General features: G+C 44.5%; 1 protein-coding gene across 7 annotated transcripts in view; it reads right to left on the reverse strand.

Annotated features, from left to right (window-relative positions):
- Positions 1-18276, reverse strand: part of LOC135900644 (cytoskeleton-associated protein 5-like) — a 108882-nt gene extending 90606 nt beyond the window's left edge. For 3 of the 7 annotated variants that reach the window (XM_070535602.1, XM_070535601.1, XM_070535600.1), the window contains exons 1-8: positions 18033-18275; positions 14126-14201; positions 11867-13282; positions 9135-9425; positions 5924-6151; positions 4635-4820; positions 3318-3409; positions 12-69 (exon numbers count right to left, since the gene is read on the reverse strand). In XM_070535602.1, coding sequence (XP_070391703.1) covers positions 12-69; positions 3318-3409; positions 4635-4820; positions 5924-6151; positions 9135-9425; positions 11867-13282; positions 14126-14182 — 2328 coding nt within the window. In that variant the 5' untranslated portion in view covers positions 14183-14201; positions 18033-18275. Of the gene's footprint in view, positions 1-11; positions 70-3317; positions 3410-4634; positions 4821-5923; positions 6152-9134; positions 9426-11866; positions 13283-14125; positions 14202-16862; positions 16941-17311; positions 17376-18032 lie in introns of those variants that run through there. The other 4 variants (XM_070535597.1, XM_070535596.1, XM_070535599.1 and 1 more) reach the window with 4 other exon arrangements.
- Positions 18277-21301: the final 3025 nt, after the last annotated feature.

The following is a 21301-nucleotide window of genomic DNA, read 5'->3' on the forward strand; positions in this document are numbered from 1 at the left end:
CTTATACTCACAGGATTCGATGCAGCAAGCCCTTTCTTAATATTTTCAATGACTGGTTTCACTGGAACCCTGCAAAAGGCAAGAGTACAGTGAGCATTTTCCAAAGTGTCAAAATACTTCAAATGAACAAAACTACTAGATGGCCGACTGCTCTTGAAAACCTAATGGTAGCTGCAACACAGGCGACTAAATTGCCAGGAGGCCAAAACTCAACTGAAGTTACAGTGCCAATGATACACAGCAGGCAGCTAATACAGAATAGGTCGTGTCACAAAGCAGCAAGCCTCAGTTGTTATTGACTAGCACCACGACCATTATACCAAATCCATTCGTTAGAGGCCAAGTGCAATGAAATTTCACTTTGAATAAATTATTTATAGATGAGTAGACTAAACTATTGAAGCAATCATAGAAAAGCTGCAGGGCTGGTACATATCAGCAGCCTTTCAACAATACCTAAGCAGACTATGCGTGCACCTGGTGGTTACCGAACATAAAGACATTAGCAAGTTGCCACCTCAGATTTTTTCAGCATATCATAGGTGTTGCCTATTTCAGATGTCATGCTGAGGAGCCACACATTCTCAGTCACAAGCCAGTTCTAGCGTATGTCAGTGGCAAAGTTATTTTACAGTTCTGATATTTAGATTTTTTTGTACTAGTGTAGTTTTGCAAGCTTTTCCCAACACACCCACTTATATTTTTAATGTCAAATTTTGTGTAGAAGCTTCGTTATACTTACTTTATCTGAAACTATGATTATTAAGAAATCGAGGGTCTGATTGAATCCCATCTAGATTGTCAGGGAAGATCAGTGCAGTGATCAGAAAATGCAATTTGGAGCAATATTTTGAGAAAGAGAATTTTCTTTTGGAGCAGCCAATTCATACATCTTGGAGCACTTCAGAGGAGCGAGTGTCATTTTAAACATTTTTCCCCATTTACCATTTATCATGGAGCACTTACAATGAGCTAGATAAACACTTCCAGCCAAAGCAGATGTTGCTGAGAAAATGTTCTTTGGTAGAAGCAGTAGCCCTCAATATCACTTCACCCCAATAATGTCAAAAATGGGGAAAGCCAGTACTTTGTTGAAGGTTGTGGATTAACAACCCCAGTCATTTTCTCAACACAAATAAACAAACATAACATATTGACTCAAAGAGCACAATTATCTTAAAGAATAACACTTTCAAAGTACATTCCAGGTGGTTTCCAACATGCAGAGCTCCTGCTCCAAAGCTGTCAAATTTGTGATCGCAATAAAATAATGCACCTAATACCACTTGACCGTCACAGAAGACTCGCATATAGAACTTCCTCCACAATGTTCCAACGTTGCTGCAGCTTTTGGTGCATGTCTCCGAGCCTACCCATGCTCTCAGCCAGAAGCACTTGGCCACATTCTATCTCCTCGATAGGAGGAGTGTGACATCACTCAGCTAGCCTCTCCCGGGGGCTTATATGCACGGTGGCTCTTGGAAATGATTTGGCCCCACATGGTTCCCAGGCCATTTAAGAGGCTAGAACCTACCGCTCGCCTATCATGTGAGGAGGACCTATTTGTCCGTTGTATTCTTTTCTTTATAACCAAGATTGTCATGCGATGCTCCTTCCTAGTCCTTCCTCCGTGGTGCCTAAGGAGCTGTTGGCAACATTGAAGCGCGATTGGGCAACACCATCAATCGCCTGTTACAAGAGAATGGCCACAAGCATTATTACCATCAACAGTTCAGTGCACTGCAGACAAACCGGGTGTCGCCAATTACCTACGAGCTAGAACAGGTAGCGCACTACTTTGAGGCAGGAGGAAGGCTTTTACATTCTTCACCATTAATACAGTAAAACCTATTCACTCGAAGCTGTCAAATAAGCAGAAAAAGTCCGAGATAAGCGGAGTTGTGAGATAAATGAAGTCATGAAAATGGAAGCACATAGTATGCGCATAGAAGCTTTCTAAAATGCCACCAGGAATAATATCGGTGCCTTTTGCGTGCATTGGTAGTGCACACATCGGTGTCTACAGACAACGGCGTTATGTACCTGTGATGAAACAACATGCTTGGGACAGACTGAAGACGACTGATCATAATGCAATACAGTCGACTCGTTACAACGAACCCTGACAATCTGACCAAAAATGTGTTTTATCTAAAGTCCGTAATATCCGAAACGCCTCACTTTCGAAACTTTCGTCGCCATGTCTAACAACTTTATTGCAAAGAGTAAGTGACAAACGTCCAAAGTTAGGAAAAAAGATAAAAAAAGTTGCAGTTTCACCCGGAAGACAAAGCATCGATTGCGATAGCAAATTAAGCAAGTGCAGCAGCAGCAGAGAGCAAATTGAACTTAGTGCTGTCTGTCTCTTCAACATGAACTAAAGATAGAAAGCACAGCGCATACGAAGCTACCGGCACTGGATGGACTTTGTCCACATCGCAGATTGCTACGAAGACAAGGCTGCACGGATGCGCAATTTGTTTGCATTGCTGATCGCTTTCAAGATACATCGACCGAGTGAGCGAGCACATCTCTCTCGCTTGAGAGAGATGGACTCTTAGACTTTATACGGAACACGATGCGGCTCGGCTCCACTTCAGTGGTTGCTCCTGTCCTGCGGCCGGCGCGCAATTTCAGAGGTGTGTTTGCAAACAGCGGCTTGTAATTCAATCATTTGACCATCTTCATCCACGAAAGTTTCCATTCATTGTCTTGGCATTCCTTTGCGGCAGCAGTGAAATTTAGTTACATTGAAATTGCATGCAAACACATTTTGTTATATTGAGGTTCTAAATACATGGTGTTCTATGAACAAGAGGTTACGAAAAGCTAAATACTTCGTTATATTGAGAATTTCCTTATATTGAAGTTCGGTATATCAAGGTTTAACTGTATATCAGTCTTTTTTTGATGCCTTTAAGATTTGAAATATCAGGGTTCGACTGTACCTCCACGCCCCTCTGCAAAACTAGTCTTGCTTGGAGCAAGTCCGCTGGCCACACTGCACAAGTGTCAATGCAACTGAACATTTATGGTCAGAAGGCTACACAGATTTAAAATTTAAAAAACTGGCTGGTACGCATATTTCTTTTCATAAACATTGCAAAACGAGAGGGTAAACACTTGACATTCAAAAATATCAAGAAAGGAAAGGCAGCTTCCCAATTCCTCTTCCACTGTAAACTGTATCACATGTTCCATGGCATTCACTTTAATTAAGGTAATTTGCAGTTGTCCTCGAAGCACACTGTAACCATTCTGGTCAAATTGGACAACCTGCATTTGTCAACTGGCCAACAAAGCACTTGTAGACTTACTTGAGTCCAAACTCTTTGATAGCATTAGCCAGCCACATAAGGCTCTCACTCTGGTTCTTCGGGTTCTTCTGGGCAAAACAAAGCTGAAGAGCCTGGAGAGGAAGAGAAACTCAAAAGTAAGACATCTTACTAAAAAACATGAAACGGTTATGAAATTTTATCCAACAGAACTGGTAAAAATTATAAACTGCCACTCGCTCTGAAAGTTTTCCCAAGCTAACCCAGTTTTCCTACGACAGTGCAGCAGAGCTCACTTTGCAATTCGCTGGATATGTGGTCAGAGTGCTTTGCAATGCAAAATACAGTGTACACCGTTCATAGCAATAAGGCAATCTTACTCATTTAAAAGCCTAAAGCTGGGTTTGCGTTGCGCATCCGTGTGTTCCTTTACAATGTTCACATTGTTATTGTGTCATGGTAAGGCTGCCACCTCATCCTTAACACATGGCAATAAAAATGACGATGCCCACTCACTGCGGTCATTGAACTTGTGCTCGTCTGGCAATGTGCAGTTGAGAGCGAGGCATGCTCTCGACTGAGTGCTGTGCTGAGTGCTGTGCTAGCACTCAGCTTTACAGCTTGCCAATTTGTGCGGGGCTTTGCGTGATAGCGTGCGTGCAAGGGAGGACACACGCACACACCAAGCGATACTGTAGTAAGTGAGGTTGATATTGTAGAGATTGCAAAGTAGTTTTTGAGTAGGTGGTAATGTGCTTTGAGAAAGCCTGCAGCTCTTATAGTAGGCAAGTTCAGGGCTGCTAAAGAACATTTAGCCAAAGTCTGCAGATTTTGTTTTCTGGCAAAGGAAAACTGGAAATATTTATATACTGAGCCACTCAGAGTACACATGCATGCATGCATTGCAAAAGGAAATTTAGATTGAAAAATCCTTTCTTTGCACTTTCTTCTTGCGTACTGGCCAAAAAGCTCTATGCATTTTTGCAGGGTATTGCACAGCCTATTGCAAGAAAGTAAAGGCCAGATGACCATTGCAGACTTTTTTTTTTCGGCAAAAGACTGCGCTTCAGTAAAATAGACTTGGCATAGTGTAGTTGTGTAATTTATGTGGGATCTACTGAACGAGATGTGGAATGGATACATTACGGCTTTTCATTAGAGGGACAGGACAGTCAGATCTTTGAAGGAGTGCTCAGTTCCCTTGAATTTTGAATAATGGGGTTTCCGAGTCCCTCTATGAAAAAGCAGTTCGCCAAGTGGCAAATCCCATTTCCACTTGTAAACTGTGGCATCCACATACAGTGCGCATAGCAGAAGTGAGAGAATTGAACGAATGCGAGCAGGGATAGCCTCCATTACCTCCTGGCCGACATGGTCTAGGGAGGTGGCCTCCGCCAGGGCTGTCAGGGCAGATGCGGCACCCTGGCCGTTCTTGATGTCCCCGACCTTGTCCACCAAGTCTGGCAGCAAGCAGTCAGCCACACACAGGGACACAGGTCCACCACCCAGCACCACTACTAGCGTTTCCAGTTTGAGCTTCAGCACCTGCATGCACGCAACAGTTGGCATGCAAAGTGGTTAAAGCAGGAACAGTATTGTTGCTGCTCGTCCACAGAGAGTTTCAAGAAAGGCTCTTGTCAAGAAACCCCCTCTCTATCAATGTGAGCGTAATTCACCATTTCAGCACACCTCAACACAAATTGTACCGCAATGCATTTTCTATCAATATACAGCCGAGCCCAGTTATAACAAACAGTTTGTGTAGGCCAGGTGGCAATTTACGAGGCTTGAAGAAAGAGACAACACGAAGCATTACCAGTTACCACTTTATGCTGTCCCTCTCTTCAAGTCTCTCATTTTGCTTGCGGTAACTTCCTATTTATAGCAATCCCAGTGCTATAGTGAATGCTCAATTGTTACGAACTAAGATAGCACAATGGTCAAAATGTTTACGTTGTGGCTCTGAGCTTATTTAGAGCAAAAGGGGCAATATGGCAGCGGAGATCATAAACGTGGACTCGACGAAGGTTACCGCACACAGCATCAAAACTGGTTTTCGCAAGGCTAAATTCCTGTGTGGGGCACGAGAGTCTAGAACTATCGAGCTCAGAAGCATTGACGACTGGCCTGCAGATTGATGGAAGTGCATTGCTGAAGTGCAGCCAAGTGCTAACAACGTCTGTTTGGATGACCGAGTAAATGAGGGCAACAAAGCTGATGTCGCAGAGTCATGTACCGATGATAGCATTGCTAGCAAGGTGCAGGGCTTTTGTCAGCAATAAATTGGACGAAGGAATAGAGGAGATTGCAGAACAAACACTACCACCTGTAAGCGCTTCAAGTGCAGTCAAGTACGTCCCGTCACTGGAACAGATCATCTGAAGCAAAGCTATTCGAGATGAGCACTTGTCTGCTTTAAACAATCTGGAAATTCGGTCACCAGAACAGAAGCAAAGCAAACTTACAGACTAACTCTGAAAAACAAGAAATGATTTTGCCATTTCATTAGCTTATTCTTGCTTGTTCACTTATTATGAATGCTCAGCTATAACAACATCCTGTCTGATCATAATTTTTGGTATAAGTGGGAGAGACGAATCAATATTCCAAACCAAACTTTCACATAGCCATTAAAAGCAGTTGCAAACCTGGAAGTTTGTGTCTCGAAGTCCAGGTTTACGGCACAGAGTCTTTGCTATGACTTGAACAGGCAGGTTTCCTTCCATGGCCTCAACAACCTCTTTGATCTTCTCAACAGCAGCCAAGCGGTCCTTCCAGTTTGCGCTCCCCAAAGCCACCAGACTTTCCTCAGGAAACAAGGCTGCAGCTCGGCCTTGGACCTCTTCGTCTGCCAGAGCCATTTCAGAGAACACAGGCTGCAAAGACGGGGGGGGAAAAAAAAATCAAGTTAAGAAATTCAACAAGGCTCCTCGTCATGAATAGGAAAGCCTGTGGAGTGCAACAAATCTAATCAAAGAATGAGAATATTATTTGATTGAATGGAAATATGACCTGCAAAATAACGTTTGATGTTAAAGAAATGCTCTGCATCAGTTCTCGTTAAATGATTATGCAAATCAAGACTACGAACTGTTCCAACAGCAAAAACATGAAAGCTGATGCTAACTATAGCTGCAATCAGAGGGGAAAAGAAAACAGAAGGAAGAATGCATTCACAAAGCTCATTCCCTCCTCTTCACAGCTTTTTCCGTGTAAAGAATTGGAAGTTAATTCCAGAGTAAGGAGCATTAAAACTAATACACAGCAAGATCGACAACGGCATAAAATGCCTCCATTCACCATTGTGCGATTCATCTGAAGGGGTCCTGAACCACCTGTTAGCTAGGTGAAAAAAAAAAAAAAGAAAGAAAAACATTTCACAGATAGCATTCGCTGCTGTACACATCTCAGCCAAATTTTGCACTTGGGCCCGGTGCATGAAGCTCACAAGCGGGCTGCAAAGTCACTTTTCTTCAAATGCACTTTTCAACAGAAACCTTCTCCCCCTTTTCCGGGCAGCCATATTTCATCATATAGCAGATTCTCATCCATGGCTGCTATTGGCCAATAGCCGACATCAATGAAGAAGCGCAAACCAACTATCATTTGCTCACGCTCAGCTACATAGGAAGGAAACTTTGGGCACACTGCTTATCTGGGTGTCATAGCCATCCATCCACTTTAGCTTGTTTTTATTAGTCTGGAACACTCAACTAGTCTAACTATGCGAGACGTAAGCCCAGACCGCACGCACACTATGCTTGTCGCACCTCACGATGGATAGCAGTTAGCATCTGCAAGGGACATGCGCAATTGTATGGTCACTCCCACTGTTCTTTGGCTAGACGTCCTTTGTATTGAGCTTCATATAGAGCACTACAAAGTGCACAATCAGGCTTTGCCTGCTACCTGTGTAGGACAGAGCCGGTCTGCACCACGTAGCCCGGCCAGGATGGAGCCCACGAGCACGCACTCCAGCCCTGCTGTGCACTTAATTGCGTGTAGCCACACGTGGCTGAGTAGCACGAATACCGTGGCTGCCACAGAGTGTAGCAAAGAGCCCACTCACAGCAACACAGTAGGCAGGGTATCCACTATTGACACCGGTGCTCTACCGCTTCGAAGGACCGGAGGACAGTAGAGGGTGAATGGGAAAGGTAAATACCGCCCTCGAAGTATCTACTCAGACTAGGTCTTGTCGAAAAAGTATTTTGGTAATATATTCGTGGGAGGTAGCATAGTAGTTAAAAGGCATTCTTGAAGCCTCAACAACAACAAAAAAAAAGATTTAAAAAGTGGTTCAGGGCTCCTTTAATCTTTTAGCAAGCTGTTTTTGCACAACACGAGCTGAAGTCAGCGATTTGTACCCGAGCCATGGAAATAATAGCCCTATATATCAAATTTTTATCATTTCCAGCCTGCATTCATCAAAAAAAAGAAAGCAAAGCTCGTATTACTCCACACTTGTGCAAAATCCAGCAAGCCCAATGCCTGCAACATTAATTCAGAGCTTGCGTGCCAAGGATAAAACAGGTCAAACAGAGGTACCACCAAACATTTCTTGTCAATGCACTGTTTTCCTTGACAGTGTGTCTTAAAATTACAGAAAACAAAGCAAAAGAGGAACGATTGATTGGGTTTGACATTGCAACACAAGCCACGACAGATGCCGTAGTGAAGGGCTCCGAAGTTATTTTGACCAGCTGCTTTCTTCAATGTGCACCCAAAGTGCAGCATATAAGCATGTTTGCCCTCTGCCTCCTATTGAATACATGCCAGCCTATGAACTTTACAATTCGTGAAATTTCGCGGAAACTCGAAGGGGCAAAAGGAGGGAGATAGCACGCTTCATTTTTTTCAAAAGCTTTTCATCACACATGTCTCTTTAGGGACACATACACACTAGAGTAATGAGAATGTAGCTTTAGACGCAGTCCACTGAGCAGCAGAAAACTTGGAAGAGAGAATACTGACAAGCAACAAACTGTTTCTAAATAACAGGGACAGATTCGGCAACGTAGCTGTTGCCAATTTCACCTCCTTCAAGAACTTGTTTGTATAAGTTTGAAGCAAGTTTGCAGCCTTCACCATCAAAACACTTGCAATGGAAGGTACAAAGACCGATGTTTGATACATTTTCACAAACAGAATATTCGTGAAACTTGCTTCAACGTTTGTAGAGTTGTAAAACAGGATCAAATTTGTAAAATTCAGGAGAGATGGCAGGTATGCCATTGGAATGCAGCCACCACGGCCGGGAATTGAGCCCACAACCAACCTCGAGCTCAACAGCAGAATATCATTGTCACCAAACCACTGCAGCATGTAAAGTGAAAGAATGAAGCACAGACCTTAAACTTTGGGTGTTGATGTGCCAAAACCATAGGATGGTGAGGCACGTTGTAATGGGGTACTCTAAATAATTTTACCCACCTTGTTTTTGTTTTTTTCCCCCGTTTTTTCTTACTTCTCGGAGGACTTGTCGCAAGGCATATGGGAAATAAAAGAAAGCAAAATAAAAGGTTCCAGCTCTGCATCCTGTAGGAACTGCAGTAATGTCCCTGCAAGATTATTGTCTATCATCCAATGGTTGACTTAAATAGCCAAAGCTGCTAGCTAATGAGGGTATAAAAGAAAGGGTCAGTTCAGGGCAAGAACACCTCTCTTCTGTGCCATACCAAGATGACAGCAGAGACTGTCCAATGACTGTCTATCATCCAATGGTTGAGACTTAAAAATTTTTTTTCCTCATTTAGCCAACATTGGAATGCAGCCGAGGCAGCCAGGATAGACCTCACAACTTTCACCTCAGCAGCTTAACGCCATAACCACTGAGCTACCATGGCAGGTGGCACAAACCTTGGAAGAAGCACTGCTGCCTGACTGTGCTTTTGCAGGTCCAGATGCTTTGGCCCTTTGCATGGCTCTTGCAGGTGCAGACGTCGGTGCAGTGGAAGAAGCAGCACCTGGTCTCACAACACGGGCACCACCACGAGGCTTGGCCATGGCAGTTGTGGCCTTCCTTTGCACGGGCGCTTCCGGCTTCGGCTCTGCGCTACGCTTGGCTGGGGAAGCAGCTGCAGCAGGCTTGCGGGGGGCCTTTTGAGGTGGTGCCGCAACCACCTCTGCTTTCTCGCAGCACTCTTTGACCTGAAATGCGATGTTCCAGTGACAGATCTCAACATCTGCAAATAGGCATGAATGAAAGCTGGCACACTGCATTAATTCAGGAACATGATAATAAACACATTAAAAAAAGTGAACACGTTAATGTTAATCTGGTGGCTGTAGGTGCTTGTGCTTGCTTTCCCACTGAGAGGGCAGTAGATAAAATTTTCCACAAGTTTCACTGTACTGTTGTGGGGGCTACACAGTTGTAGTCAGCAAACGAAATGGCTCACTATGGCTGAAACTGCGTGGTGCGATATGTGCTAAATTTCTTAGCACTCCCCCCACCTCACCGTTTCTACAAATTTGTACAAAGTAAACATTAAAGTGTGCGACAGCACACAAGGCAGGACTACCAGAAAAATCACTGGTTGAATGTGTAAGACTGGTGCTGTACTCAAGTAAGGTTTTTTTTTTATAGCTAGAAAAGCACCAGCAGAGACCACGAAATTGCAGCCTCTTGGTCCAATGAAATTATCTGTCGTGGCCATGCCATACGAAAGCTACTCAGTGCCAGCTTTTAAGTCTGCGTGCATACAACAACCCGATTTCGTTTGCAAGCCCATGCAAGCATGCAGTCAACACCAGGTATGTGCCAACGCATGCAGGGCAAGGATAGAGCACTGTGCGACACCTCAAGTTTTTCATTCCTTGGTTATGGGAAATGAAGGGAGGACAGACAAAGTTCCATCAGCACCGGTAACTAGCCAACACTGCTAGCTAATGAGGGTATAAAATAAAGGGTTAGTTCAGAGCAAGAACACCTTTCTTCCATGCCATACCCAAGCTGACAGCAGAGACTGTCCCTCATGGTCTATAAGGGTGCTGGCATTGCAGGCCATGATTGTTAGGGGTGCATATTAGCGCAACGAGGAAATAAAACTTCGGAGGAAGGAAGAGTGCCTGCTCTGTTCCATCCTACTTCCTTATTAACCCTTTAACTGACAAGATACAACAGACTTGGCCTAGAATTGCGTATTGCTTTAATACTTCTTCATATTGCACACAGACATAGCAAATGAAATATGAAAATGTTTCTAAAAAAAACTAAGCAAGATACAATAGGTCAGAAATATTACTGGGCTGCCAGTTAAAGGTAAATTTATGGTTGAAAACTGGCGTTTTGTACTTTGCTTCAACCAGGTCAGCATGTGTTCTCGAGATGCACTTCTATTGAGGATAAAATAAGGGCTTGCTTAAACAAAAGAAATAGTTTTCGCAGTGGAGAGAATATGATCGCCACATTCCCCAACACAGTGACGAAGCCTATGGGTGTTGTGACCAAAACATCTGCTACTGCTACTCAATATTGACATTGTTGTCAATGCCACTGTTTAGCAGGTAACTAAATAAAGGTAAATTTAAAGAGGCCCACAAACATTTTTTTTAACTAATGATATGATGGCCTCACTATTAAAAGACTGTCTCACGAATCTCATGTCCCAAAAATGTTTCGAATCCTTGAATTATAAGTAGAGTTATCGCACCCGATACACGGCTTTCTCTCTCCTTTCGTCTCAGCAAGCATGTTAGATGCTACACAGGGAAGCCAAGAGGGCGAAACTCTGGTCAAAAGTAGAGCGACACTTGCGGCAGTGAAAAGGATTGTCATAGCATTGTGCGACAGCTGCAGTAGAACAGCACACTGCTGCCATCTCGGAGGCCATGCACAGCAAACACAGCTATACGCAGTGCAAAGGTGAAATATTTTTTTTGTTGTTCTTGAGACTGTGGACACAGGTATTTTTCATTTAGTTAACTCAAAATTAGCAATTACGTATTACCGAGAATGCTCTTGCGATCACAAAATTAGGTAATAGCGTTTGCGAGTCCAGCTGCGTTCGATGACACTGCAGAAGCGAGCGCAAGAGGTTTTTCAATGCGTTTGACAAGAGATTGTTCTGCATACAGTACAGTAATATTTGGCTTATGTTCACAGCAACCACAACAATAGATCAGCAACGTTTTCTTACCATGTTCAAAAGGTGTTTCAGGGCCCCTTTAAGGCCCACTTTAATAATTGGATTTGTCTAGTTTTCACGGATGTTCTTAATAAGTTAACAATATTGTTGAGCTACCAATTAAAGGGTTCAGTCTGTTTCCTCGTTTCACTAACAATCGTCCCTTAGTCTTTGACCAACTCGGCAAGCAACAAATTTTGATGAGCTACAAGCTTGTTTGCAAGCACTGGTTTGTTGGCATGTCATGATCGACACACAGTGCAGCACCACAAGACAAACAAGAGGAGTACGTGAGAATAGCTAGCCTGGAACAATTAGAGCAGCTCAGGCACACTGAACAGACCAGAACACCATCCTGGGCTAACCATACACAGAGTAGGCCTCATATGTAGGTATGGTTGCACTCTCAATGCTTATGAATGAAACAGTGCAGCAAGGGGTATAAGAAAGAAAGAGCATTACCTTCTCCATTTTGAGATTGTCCAGGTCACCAAGAAAAGGCGTCAACACTCGTTCCCCTACCACTTTCATTGCTGTCCCCAAAGCCATGCTTGCGCCTTCCCTCACTGCTGGGTCAGAGTCATTCAGAGTTTTGAGCAAAGACGTCACCAATGCTTTCAGCAGCTTCTTGTTCAACACAGCTGGTGTGGACTTGGAGAAGACACGTGCCAAGAACAGGGTCGTCTCTGCCTTTATCTGAGGATTCTTGTTCTCCAGAGCTCCTGTGACATCCTCCAAGATGGCTTCCAAATTTGTGGCCTGGAATGCATTGTCCAGTGCTTCTCTCAGAGCAGTCACCACATTCTGTTTCTTCTCCTTGAACTTTTCTATGTATGTTGAGATGCACGAATTTGCATATGGGTGAAACTTTTGCCTCAGACCGGCTGCCAGCCCTGCCAAGCACTTGGCCGCAAGTGCCACCACGATGACGTTGCTATCCTTGGCCACTATCCTCTTCAACGCCTTGACGAGATCACCGTAGTCACCAGGTTCAAGCTTAGGATTGCTGGTGAGCTCGAGAAGTTTTTCAAGTGCCTCTTTTCTCTCTTGCCACTTCTTGGCCTCGCACTGTTCGTAAAAGTCCTTGGGAAGCTTGGAGAGGATGTCAACAGCTTCCAACAGGTCATATCCATCAACCGTAGCTCCACCGTCAACACCACACTCATCGCCCTCTTCAACACCATCCACACCATCAGTACCAGCCTCAGCTGCCTGAGCTCTTCGTGCCTGCTCCGACCGGATGTAACGCTCGGGCAATGCAGTGCCCTTCTCCACCTTGGCAAACTCGGCCTCGAGTTCTGACACCTGAACGGGCTTCAGCGACTGCAGCAGTGGCTTCAGGGCATCTCCAATCCATCGGTAGAGTTCGACTGTCAGCAGCTTGCTCTCGTCACGCACCGTTTTATCCCTGTCCTCCAGAAGTTTTGGAAGTGCCTTGAAGAGCGGCTTCACTGCTATAACGCGGGCACCGAAGAGACGCAAGCACTCTCGCAACGTTGCCACGCATCCCGACACTATCTTTGGATTCTTGTTGTCCAGTGCCTTAACCAGTTCCTCTACAACTACCTCCTGCTTTTCGATTTCGACGTACATGTAGATTATCTCCTGTGCCAGTTCTCGTGTCTTCTGCTTCGGAGCGGCAATGCATTTGGCGATGAGCCCGGCGAGGACATCACCACAGATGCGATTGGCCAGTTGGGCATTTTCAACGAACGACAGGACAGCTGCCAGGCCCTTTTCCTGGGATACTGCATTGCTGTCAGTGACGAAGTTCTTGATGAGAGGCAGAAACTTCTGAAACTCTGGACCCTTGGGGTCTGTGATAGATCCAAAAAGTTTGGCAGCATCTTCATACCCACTAAGGCGAGCTTTCCATAACTGAAAAGGTACAAGGGGAAACAGCCATGAGTGCTGAAGCAAAGCAAACAGCGTTAAACAGATGCCAGGAAATCTCTGAAGGGCCTGGGAGTTTACAATAAGTTGTACAAGGTGTTAAACCAATTGTCTTGGTATGCCGACAACTTACTTCACTTTTAGGAAGTCATGGGAAACAGTTGTTCTATATGAAGCAAAATGAAACTGACATTCTGATGTGGCAACACCAGTACATACAGCACTGCACATTCTCAGCAGTAATGGAAACATAGAAAGGGGGAAAAAAAAGGAAATAAAAGAAAACATTGCCAAATTTTAAAACAGGAAGAACTGGCAAAAAAAAAAACTAATTATCCATGAAAATGTTGCCAGGTTTGCGGAAAGCAAACTACATCAAACAAGCATGTATCAACTATGTTCTGCCCTTTTCAGTGTATTTCAGGGTTCATAATTCTGTTGGTTGAAATTTATAAATGTTTCAGGTAAAATTTTGTGAAATTTAAGCACTATTGAAAGAACTCACCTTACTATCTTCAAAGTACTTGATGCTTATTAGACTTAAAAATAACTATTTGCACACTCCTAGTTCAGTGCAATACCCAAATCCTCAGTAATCAGGTCTGCCGATTATGTTATCAATTAAGAGCTCGCATCTTCATCGAGGTTGAAGGCGATACCATGGCAGCCAGCACCACTTCAACAAAATGGATTACAAGATTTGTACTACCCGAAAGAAAACTTAATGTGACAGGGCATTCACAAGGCATTGCTTTCGCAGTTCAAGCAACGTAGTAGGAAGAATAGCTGAAACATGGCAGCAACTACAGCAAGCAATAACAGCATTACCTTATGCTGACAACGGTCTTCCACAGGCAACTTCAAGTACTCAGTGTCATCAGCCATGTTTTTGGTTTAGAACTGTCTGTAACAAAAATAAAACAGCTTGTAAAAAATCAAAATGCCATCACAGTTCCTTAGAAACACATACTACAGTCGTAAGCAACACAGCACGGGCTTAGAAGCATATTTTGTTTTGTTTGCAAGCAGCCTAAAATTGATACTTCCAGAAGGCAGCAATAAATTTTTAACTACAAGATTAGGGTGCCCAAAAATTGAGCCTCTCCTTCAGTAGCAATCAGCATGAACTGTCCTTAATCTGTGTCTTTACTCTGTACTTTAATAAAGAAATACTATCAGACTACATGCTAAATGCACCAATGCAATGTATTAAAGTGTTTCATTCATTCAAAGCAGTCTAGGTCAACAAAAATCTCTACTAGGTTCCCCTGACCACTGTTCATAGAGGGCAAGCGGGAACGCATGCATATGCAAATGAGTGGATTGCCCCCACAAGCAGAAAATTGCAGAAGACAGGTACCAGAAAATTTAAATTTCCTTGCATATTGAAGATGCAGCCTGGATGTGGAAAAGTGTTTCACTGCTGCCATGTGCAAAAACAATGACTGCATTTTTTCAAACTCCATTATGTATTCTTTAGCCATAAGAAAATTAAGCTGTGAATCATATACGTATCAGAAATGTGCCAAAGACTTTCTAACAAGCATGTGGTGCATAACAGTAGGACAGCATGGTTACCGCTATCAGGCCTTGATTATATCCCGATACCTGAAGACTGCTCATGGTCAAGTCTTCTCATTGCTGACCCATATATTACGAATGTAAAACAGAATTTAACCGGTTGGGCACAATGCGCCTACCAGCGATCAACATAATTTTTTCCAAAGATCGTTTAGTGTTTTTGAAGGCCTGTTTTGACATTACTTGAATCTTAATTAGCTTCTTTTATTATCATTTTATTAGTTCAGCTCTATTTATAAAGAAGTGGTCATTGCCGTCACAAATTTGCAGCGATCCAGAGCCACCAAGACTAAAACATTCTAACAAAATCAATCTCATCTGCGGGGATCAGTTTCATGGCCGACCAGACAGAAATGTGTCAATTTCTCATTCCTGCAAGGCCTAAAATAAAAGATCTTTCACTAGTATTCATTTTCTTTCATTTCACCTTCTACGTGAATTGTGTTCAACTCTGGTTTTAAGTGCCAAAACCAAGATATGATTATGAGGCACACCCTAGTGGCGACTCTAGGTTAATTGCGACCATCTGGGGTTCTTTAACGTGCACCCAGTACACAGGCGTTGACCAGTCATTTCCCAACGGGGAAAAAAAAAGAAAGAAAGCCGAGCTTGAGAACAGTTAACCAGCCTAGAATGATTTGGTATTTGTCCTTAGCCTCTAAGTTGTGCAACAAAGTTCCTGAAATATGTCATCTTTCACGTTTTTTCATTGTCTTCAAATAGAGACAAAGCACACTACACTGCCTTTAGAAGTACATAACTAGTATACCGCTGCATGCAATCCTCACCAGCACGATCAGCAAGGGCTAGTAAATGTTACAGCACCAACCAGTGCTGCCACGAAGAGCAATGGATACAAAGCTATTACAAAATTTTGCAGTAATAGTGAAGTGAGCAATTCAGAGTGCATGCTATTGCACTTAGCAAGGTCACACGGGAATATGGCATCAGGTTTGAAAATGGCAGCATAATTGGAACAATTAGACACCTTGCTGTGAAGTTATAAGATACACATTTACAATTGCAGAATGTGTAAACTGCCTATACCAATAAAGCTATCTCATGAGCCTGTACATCACACACACACACACAACACACACACACACACACACAAAGATAATCAGGTTTAATTTTTACGATTTAATTCTCGAGTTACCCAAAACAGTTTAGTCTGACTCTACAGCAACTTTCTTTTTGTCATGAAAATTTCCACTCAGGCAAGGCGATCAAGTGTTGGCCAATGGAGAGCATGCTGTTTCAGACATTTAACAAATATCACCAACGTGGTTCATACAAACATATGCCCTACGTAATACAATTACCAGCGCTCTCCATTTATTGTTATAGGGCCGCAGAGGGAAGGCTCTAAATGAGTGAATTAAAGGTGACAGCAGAAACGTAGTACAGGTCATGCAACTTAAGGCAACACGCGACGGGAAAACAATTGTTCACTCCCACCAGCAAGACCTCACAAACTAGTTCGACGCCCACAAAAAGACAGCGCAACACGCTTTGCGAGGCCATCGATTTTTCAGCGTAAAACGAGCAGACGGTGCCGCTGGAACAACGCTGTCCGTGGCCTATTTAACAAGCAAGGAAAGGGTTGCCACATCCGCATTTCGACAAGAAAATTCCAAGGAAATTGTTCCCTTCCGACATTCCTTGTTTGCGCCAAGGCGATCGTAGTTATGGACACACACACACAAACAAGAAAAAAAGAAAATGTAGTGCTCCGAGGTTGTAATAATAGAAAACAGTGACAACGGTGACGAACGGAATTATTTCGTTCCATTTAACGACCGCAAATTGACTGTTTACTTTTAAACGGTCATTTAGGAGGAGCAGCGACAGGTATCCTCTCTCCGCGTGACCCCACGCAACGGATAAAACGGTGATGCCTCGGATGAAACGAGCGTTAATACCGAAGCAATCAGCGCGCGATGTAGCGGCGGTCATCAAGGTCAACATAGGCGCAGTCGCTTACCGGACCCGTCAAATGAAAAGATGGGGAGCAATGCCTTGATCTAGTTCGCTCGTCCTGGTGACAGCATTAGAACAGCGTACGGAACGCGCGCATACAAAAAGGAGAAAGAAGTGTCGTTGGTATACCTTTTCGTCTTCGCCAAAGCGATCGTAGTTATGGACACACACACAAACAAGAAAAAAAAAGAACTTACTGCTCCGAGTTTTTAATAATGGAAAACAGTGACAACGGTGACGAACGGAATTATTTCGTTCCATGTAACGACCGCACATTGACTGTTTACTTTAAAACGGTCATTCCGGAAGAGCAGCGACAGGTATCCCCTCATCGCGTGACCCCACGCAACGGATAAAACGGTGAGGCCTCGGATGAAACGAGCGTTAATACAGAAGCAATCAGCGCGCGATGTAGCGACGGTCATCAAGGTCAACATACGCGCGGTCGCTTACCGGACCCGTCAAACGAAAAGATGGGGAGCAATGCCTTGATCTGGGCTAGTTCGCTCGTCCTGCTGACAGCATGCTAACAGCGCAAGGAACGCATACAAAAAGGAGAAAGAAGTGTCGTTGGTATACCTCTTCGCCTTCGTCCTAAACGCTGTTAGAAAGGTGTCAGAAAAGATTTGCTACTGTGTCAGCGAACAGAAGCAGAAAAAAAAAAAAAGATTAAGGGACCATGACGCAGTTATCGATCCGGGCAAAATCAGCTTTATCTAAAGGAATCATTCGCAACTGCTCACAGTGTCTTTTATGAAAGACAGCACGATGCCAAACTCAAGGCGGGGTAACGTTGATGCAATCGATGAGAGCACCGTACGTCGGGAAGAGCCGCCTACGAGCTGACCGCGTCCGAAAATCGCGGCGGCCATCGGTAAAGGACTCAAAAGAAGGGAAACAAATCCAAATAGTTGCAGCAAAGGCGCTCCAACTAACGAAGTCAAAACCGCGTACACACTTTTCACTGCATACGCTGCAACGAGCCCAGTTGCAACGAACCGAGGACGGACTGTCAAAATTCAAAATTCTGCTAACAACCTGAAAGACACCGTGCTGCATTAACAAACACGAAGGCGAGTGAAATGAAGGAGAGACGTTTTCAGTCATTGTCACACACGTAAAAATTCAGCGAAATGTTCAAACGATAATCAAACTGGCTCCAGACGGTACTCACTTTCGGTGACAAGTGGGCAGCAAAGTGATTCGGGGACGTACCGAAAGAAATAGCATTGACGAACGGCTCTGCCAAGGTTCACCGATGAACGAATACAGCCATATAACCAGATCACAAGCTTGGTCAAAAGTAAAAATTCATGCAATCAATGCAAATTAAACTCCCTTTTGAGTCACAACATCAGACTTGCATTATTGCTGTTGGCTGCGGAACACTTATATCCCTTCTTTTATCCGTTACGTGTTACGCACACACAAATCGAACCAATCACAGGTGTGCAGCCCTAAGAGGACTCGCTACGGATCATGGCGCTGCTCTGCTTAATACCCAATAGAACACTTTGTTTTGATTGTATTTTACATTGAATATGCATAAGTGACCTGTTTATATTATTAATCAGACGTTTTCGTTATTTTGTTACCAGCGCTGGCTTGCTCCTGAACCGATCTAAACGTAGGCGCGGCTCGGCCACGGCCAACTGATGCCAAGGCTATCCACCAAGGTATCCAGTAGTATCCACGCTGGATGGAGCACGAAACGCGCTTGAAGGCTGTCGACCATTACTTCTCGAAGCAGTGTTGTACGTTCTGAGGTTGTTATGCTTGGTTGAGTTCGCCGTGTCCTATTTTAACTGGCAGCAATTTATCTGCTAATGGTCTAAAGCTCGAGTTCACTCTTTTGTGTGCGCTCTATTACGGCGATGAAGACTTGCCTTGGACTATTAGCGCAGAGAATAGTTTCGTTTCTTCCACGTGTGCGTGCTGTGTGGGTGATAACGTTGATAAATTTGCGTGACACCGTTGTGTCGTTGCGGCTCACCTGTGATGTGTGCTTGGTTCTATGTTGCTGAATGTATACAGAGTAAATGTCATCGCACTCGCAGTAAACAGCGAAGAAAGAGTAATATTATTGCCAGAAAACCTGCGTTATGTGGCGTTCAGAGCTGCAAGCAATATTCACCGTGCCTGAGAAATGTTCGACGTTTCTTGTCTGTGGCTGTTGCGCAACAGAAGCGTTTTCCAGAACACTTACAGAAAGTGTAAACGTATTATAATTCGTCTTTCTAAAGTCAGGTTTGCCGCAGTACAATCGTGTTACGCGGTGAAGCCTACGTAATGATCGTACTGGCGGGCCTTCAGGGCTATTTCGGACGTTGCTGTGGCGATTTGAGCCCTTGTTTCGACCACCTTGCGCACCCCGTGTGTATAGGATACATGATTGATAAGAAAAATGATATAATTAATAAAAATCGGGCCCCTCGGTTCCCTTTCTTCCCGTTCATATATATATATATATATATATATATATATATATATATATATATATATATATATATATATATATATATATATATATATATATATATATACACTTTAATAAATACGTTTCCAACTACATTTACCACGAGACCTACGTTGTCTCGGTAATGATATCGACCGACTATGGTGGAAGCCGTCGAGATGCTTCGCGTCCACTGATTCCCTCACATCGTGCATCGGAAAGCTGCTTGAGTATGTAATCCTAAAACGGCTTCAACCTTTCTTGGAGATGCAAAATTTCTTTTCCCACACACAGTTTGGATTTCGCCCCCATTTGTCCGCTCACGATGTTCTTCTTCAGATAAAAGAGGACCTCATTGACCCCCCCATCAGGGCTCAGACGAGAGCTCTTTTGGCGCTTGATGTCAAAGGAGCTTTCGATAACGTTTCCCATGGTCTCATCCTTGAGAACCTGGCCCACTTCCACTGTGGCTCCCGTATGTACAATTACGTGCGAGCCTTTCTCAAGGACCGTGTAGCCACAGTGGGAATGGGCCCATATCGGTCAACAGACATTAAAGTTACCGGAGCGGGGACACCTCAGGGGTCGGTGCTCTCGCCGACGCTATTCAACATAGCTATGGCGAGACTACCCCAGTTACTGGAGAAGGTTGAGGGGCTATACCACGCGATATATGCTGACGATCTGACTCTCTGGACGTGCACCGGCTCGGATGGAGACATTCAGGACCGCCTACAGACGGCGGTGGATATAGTGCAGGCGTACCTCGCGACTGGAGACCTTGAATGTGCGCCAAATAAATCAGAACTATTACTAATCCGACCGCTAAGCAGCTATGAAACGCCAATTCCAGTGATTGAAGTGAGAATACAAGGCATACCAATTCCCACTGCACAAAGGGTCCGAATCCTTGGTTATCACCTACAATCCAACGCCAAAGCTCACTTCACGGTAGATCTCCTTGGTCGACAGTGCGAGCAAATCATCGGTATGATGAGGCGCGTTAGTAACCGCCGCTCAGGACTCAAGGAAGCCGATATGCTGCGGTTGGTCAAGGCATGCATTATCAGCCGGCTAACCTATCACCTCCCATACCACAACCTGACGCTCTCTCAGACCAACCGTATAAACACAATTATTAGAAGAGCCGTTAAACAAGCACTCGGAATTCCTGTATATGCTTCCACGGAACGACTACTTGCTCTCGGGGTACACAATACCATCGAGGAACACATCGAAGCGCACAGAATGGCACAACTCGAGCGATTGAGACTGACCCCTGCAGGCAGGCATTTGCTCGCGCGGCTGGGCTACCCACAGCATTCACCCTCTACGCGAGAGCATGTCCCAGTCCCATCAAACATCCGAACCTTACTCACCATAGCGCCCATACCGCGCAATATGCATCCAGAGCATCATAATGGTCGCCGGGATGCACGTGTTAGATACCTTCGGAAACTCCTCAACGCCCAGCCGGAGGGCACCGTCTATTATACCGACGCTGCCCACTATGCTCTTGCGACCAGAAACAAAGAAAGACAAGTGTCGGTGGTGGCGGACGATCAAGGTAATATCGTCACCTCGTGTAGCGTCCAAACCAAAGCTACGCTCACAGGGGAAACGTTGGCCATAGCACTCGCTTTCAACCACATCGTCGGTCACATGGAAAGATCCCCAAACCACGACCACATCATCATTACAGACTCACAAGACGCATGTCGAGCCTACCTCAGGGGTCATATTCCTCAGGAAGCCAATCGCGCTCTCACCAGCACACGTAAGCTCCCCGCCATTCCAGATCCCTCAGTACCACGCATCAGGCTGATTTGGACACCTGCTCATGCCTCACTGTCGGGTAATGATCGCGCTCATGCGGCTGCCCGAGAGCTAACCTGCCGGGCACCTGGCAGTGAGGCGAGCAACCCATATCAAGCCTCCCAGAGTTTGCCCAACACATACCGGGACACTCTACACAGACTAGGGCGCTT

This window comes from Dermacentor albipictus, chromosome 3 (assembly GCF_038994185.2).
Source record: "Dermacentor albipictus isolate Rhodes 1998 colony chromosome 3, USDA_Dalb.pri_finalv2, whole genome shotgun sequence".
In the NCBI taxonomy this organism is placed as follows: domain Eukaryota; kingdom Metazoa; phylum Arthropoda; class Arachnida; order Ixodida; family Ixodidae; genus Dermacentor; species Dermacentor albipictus.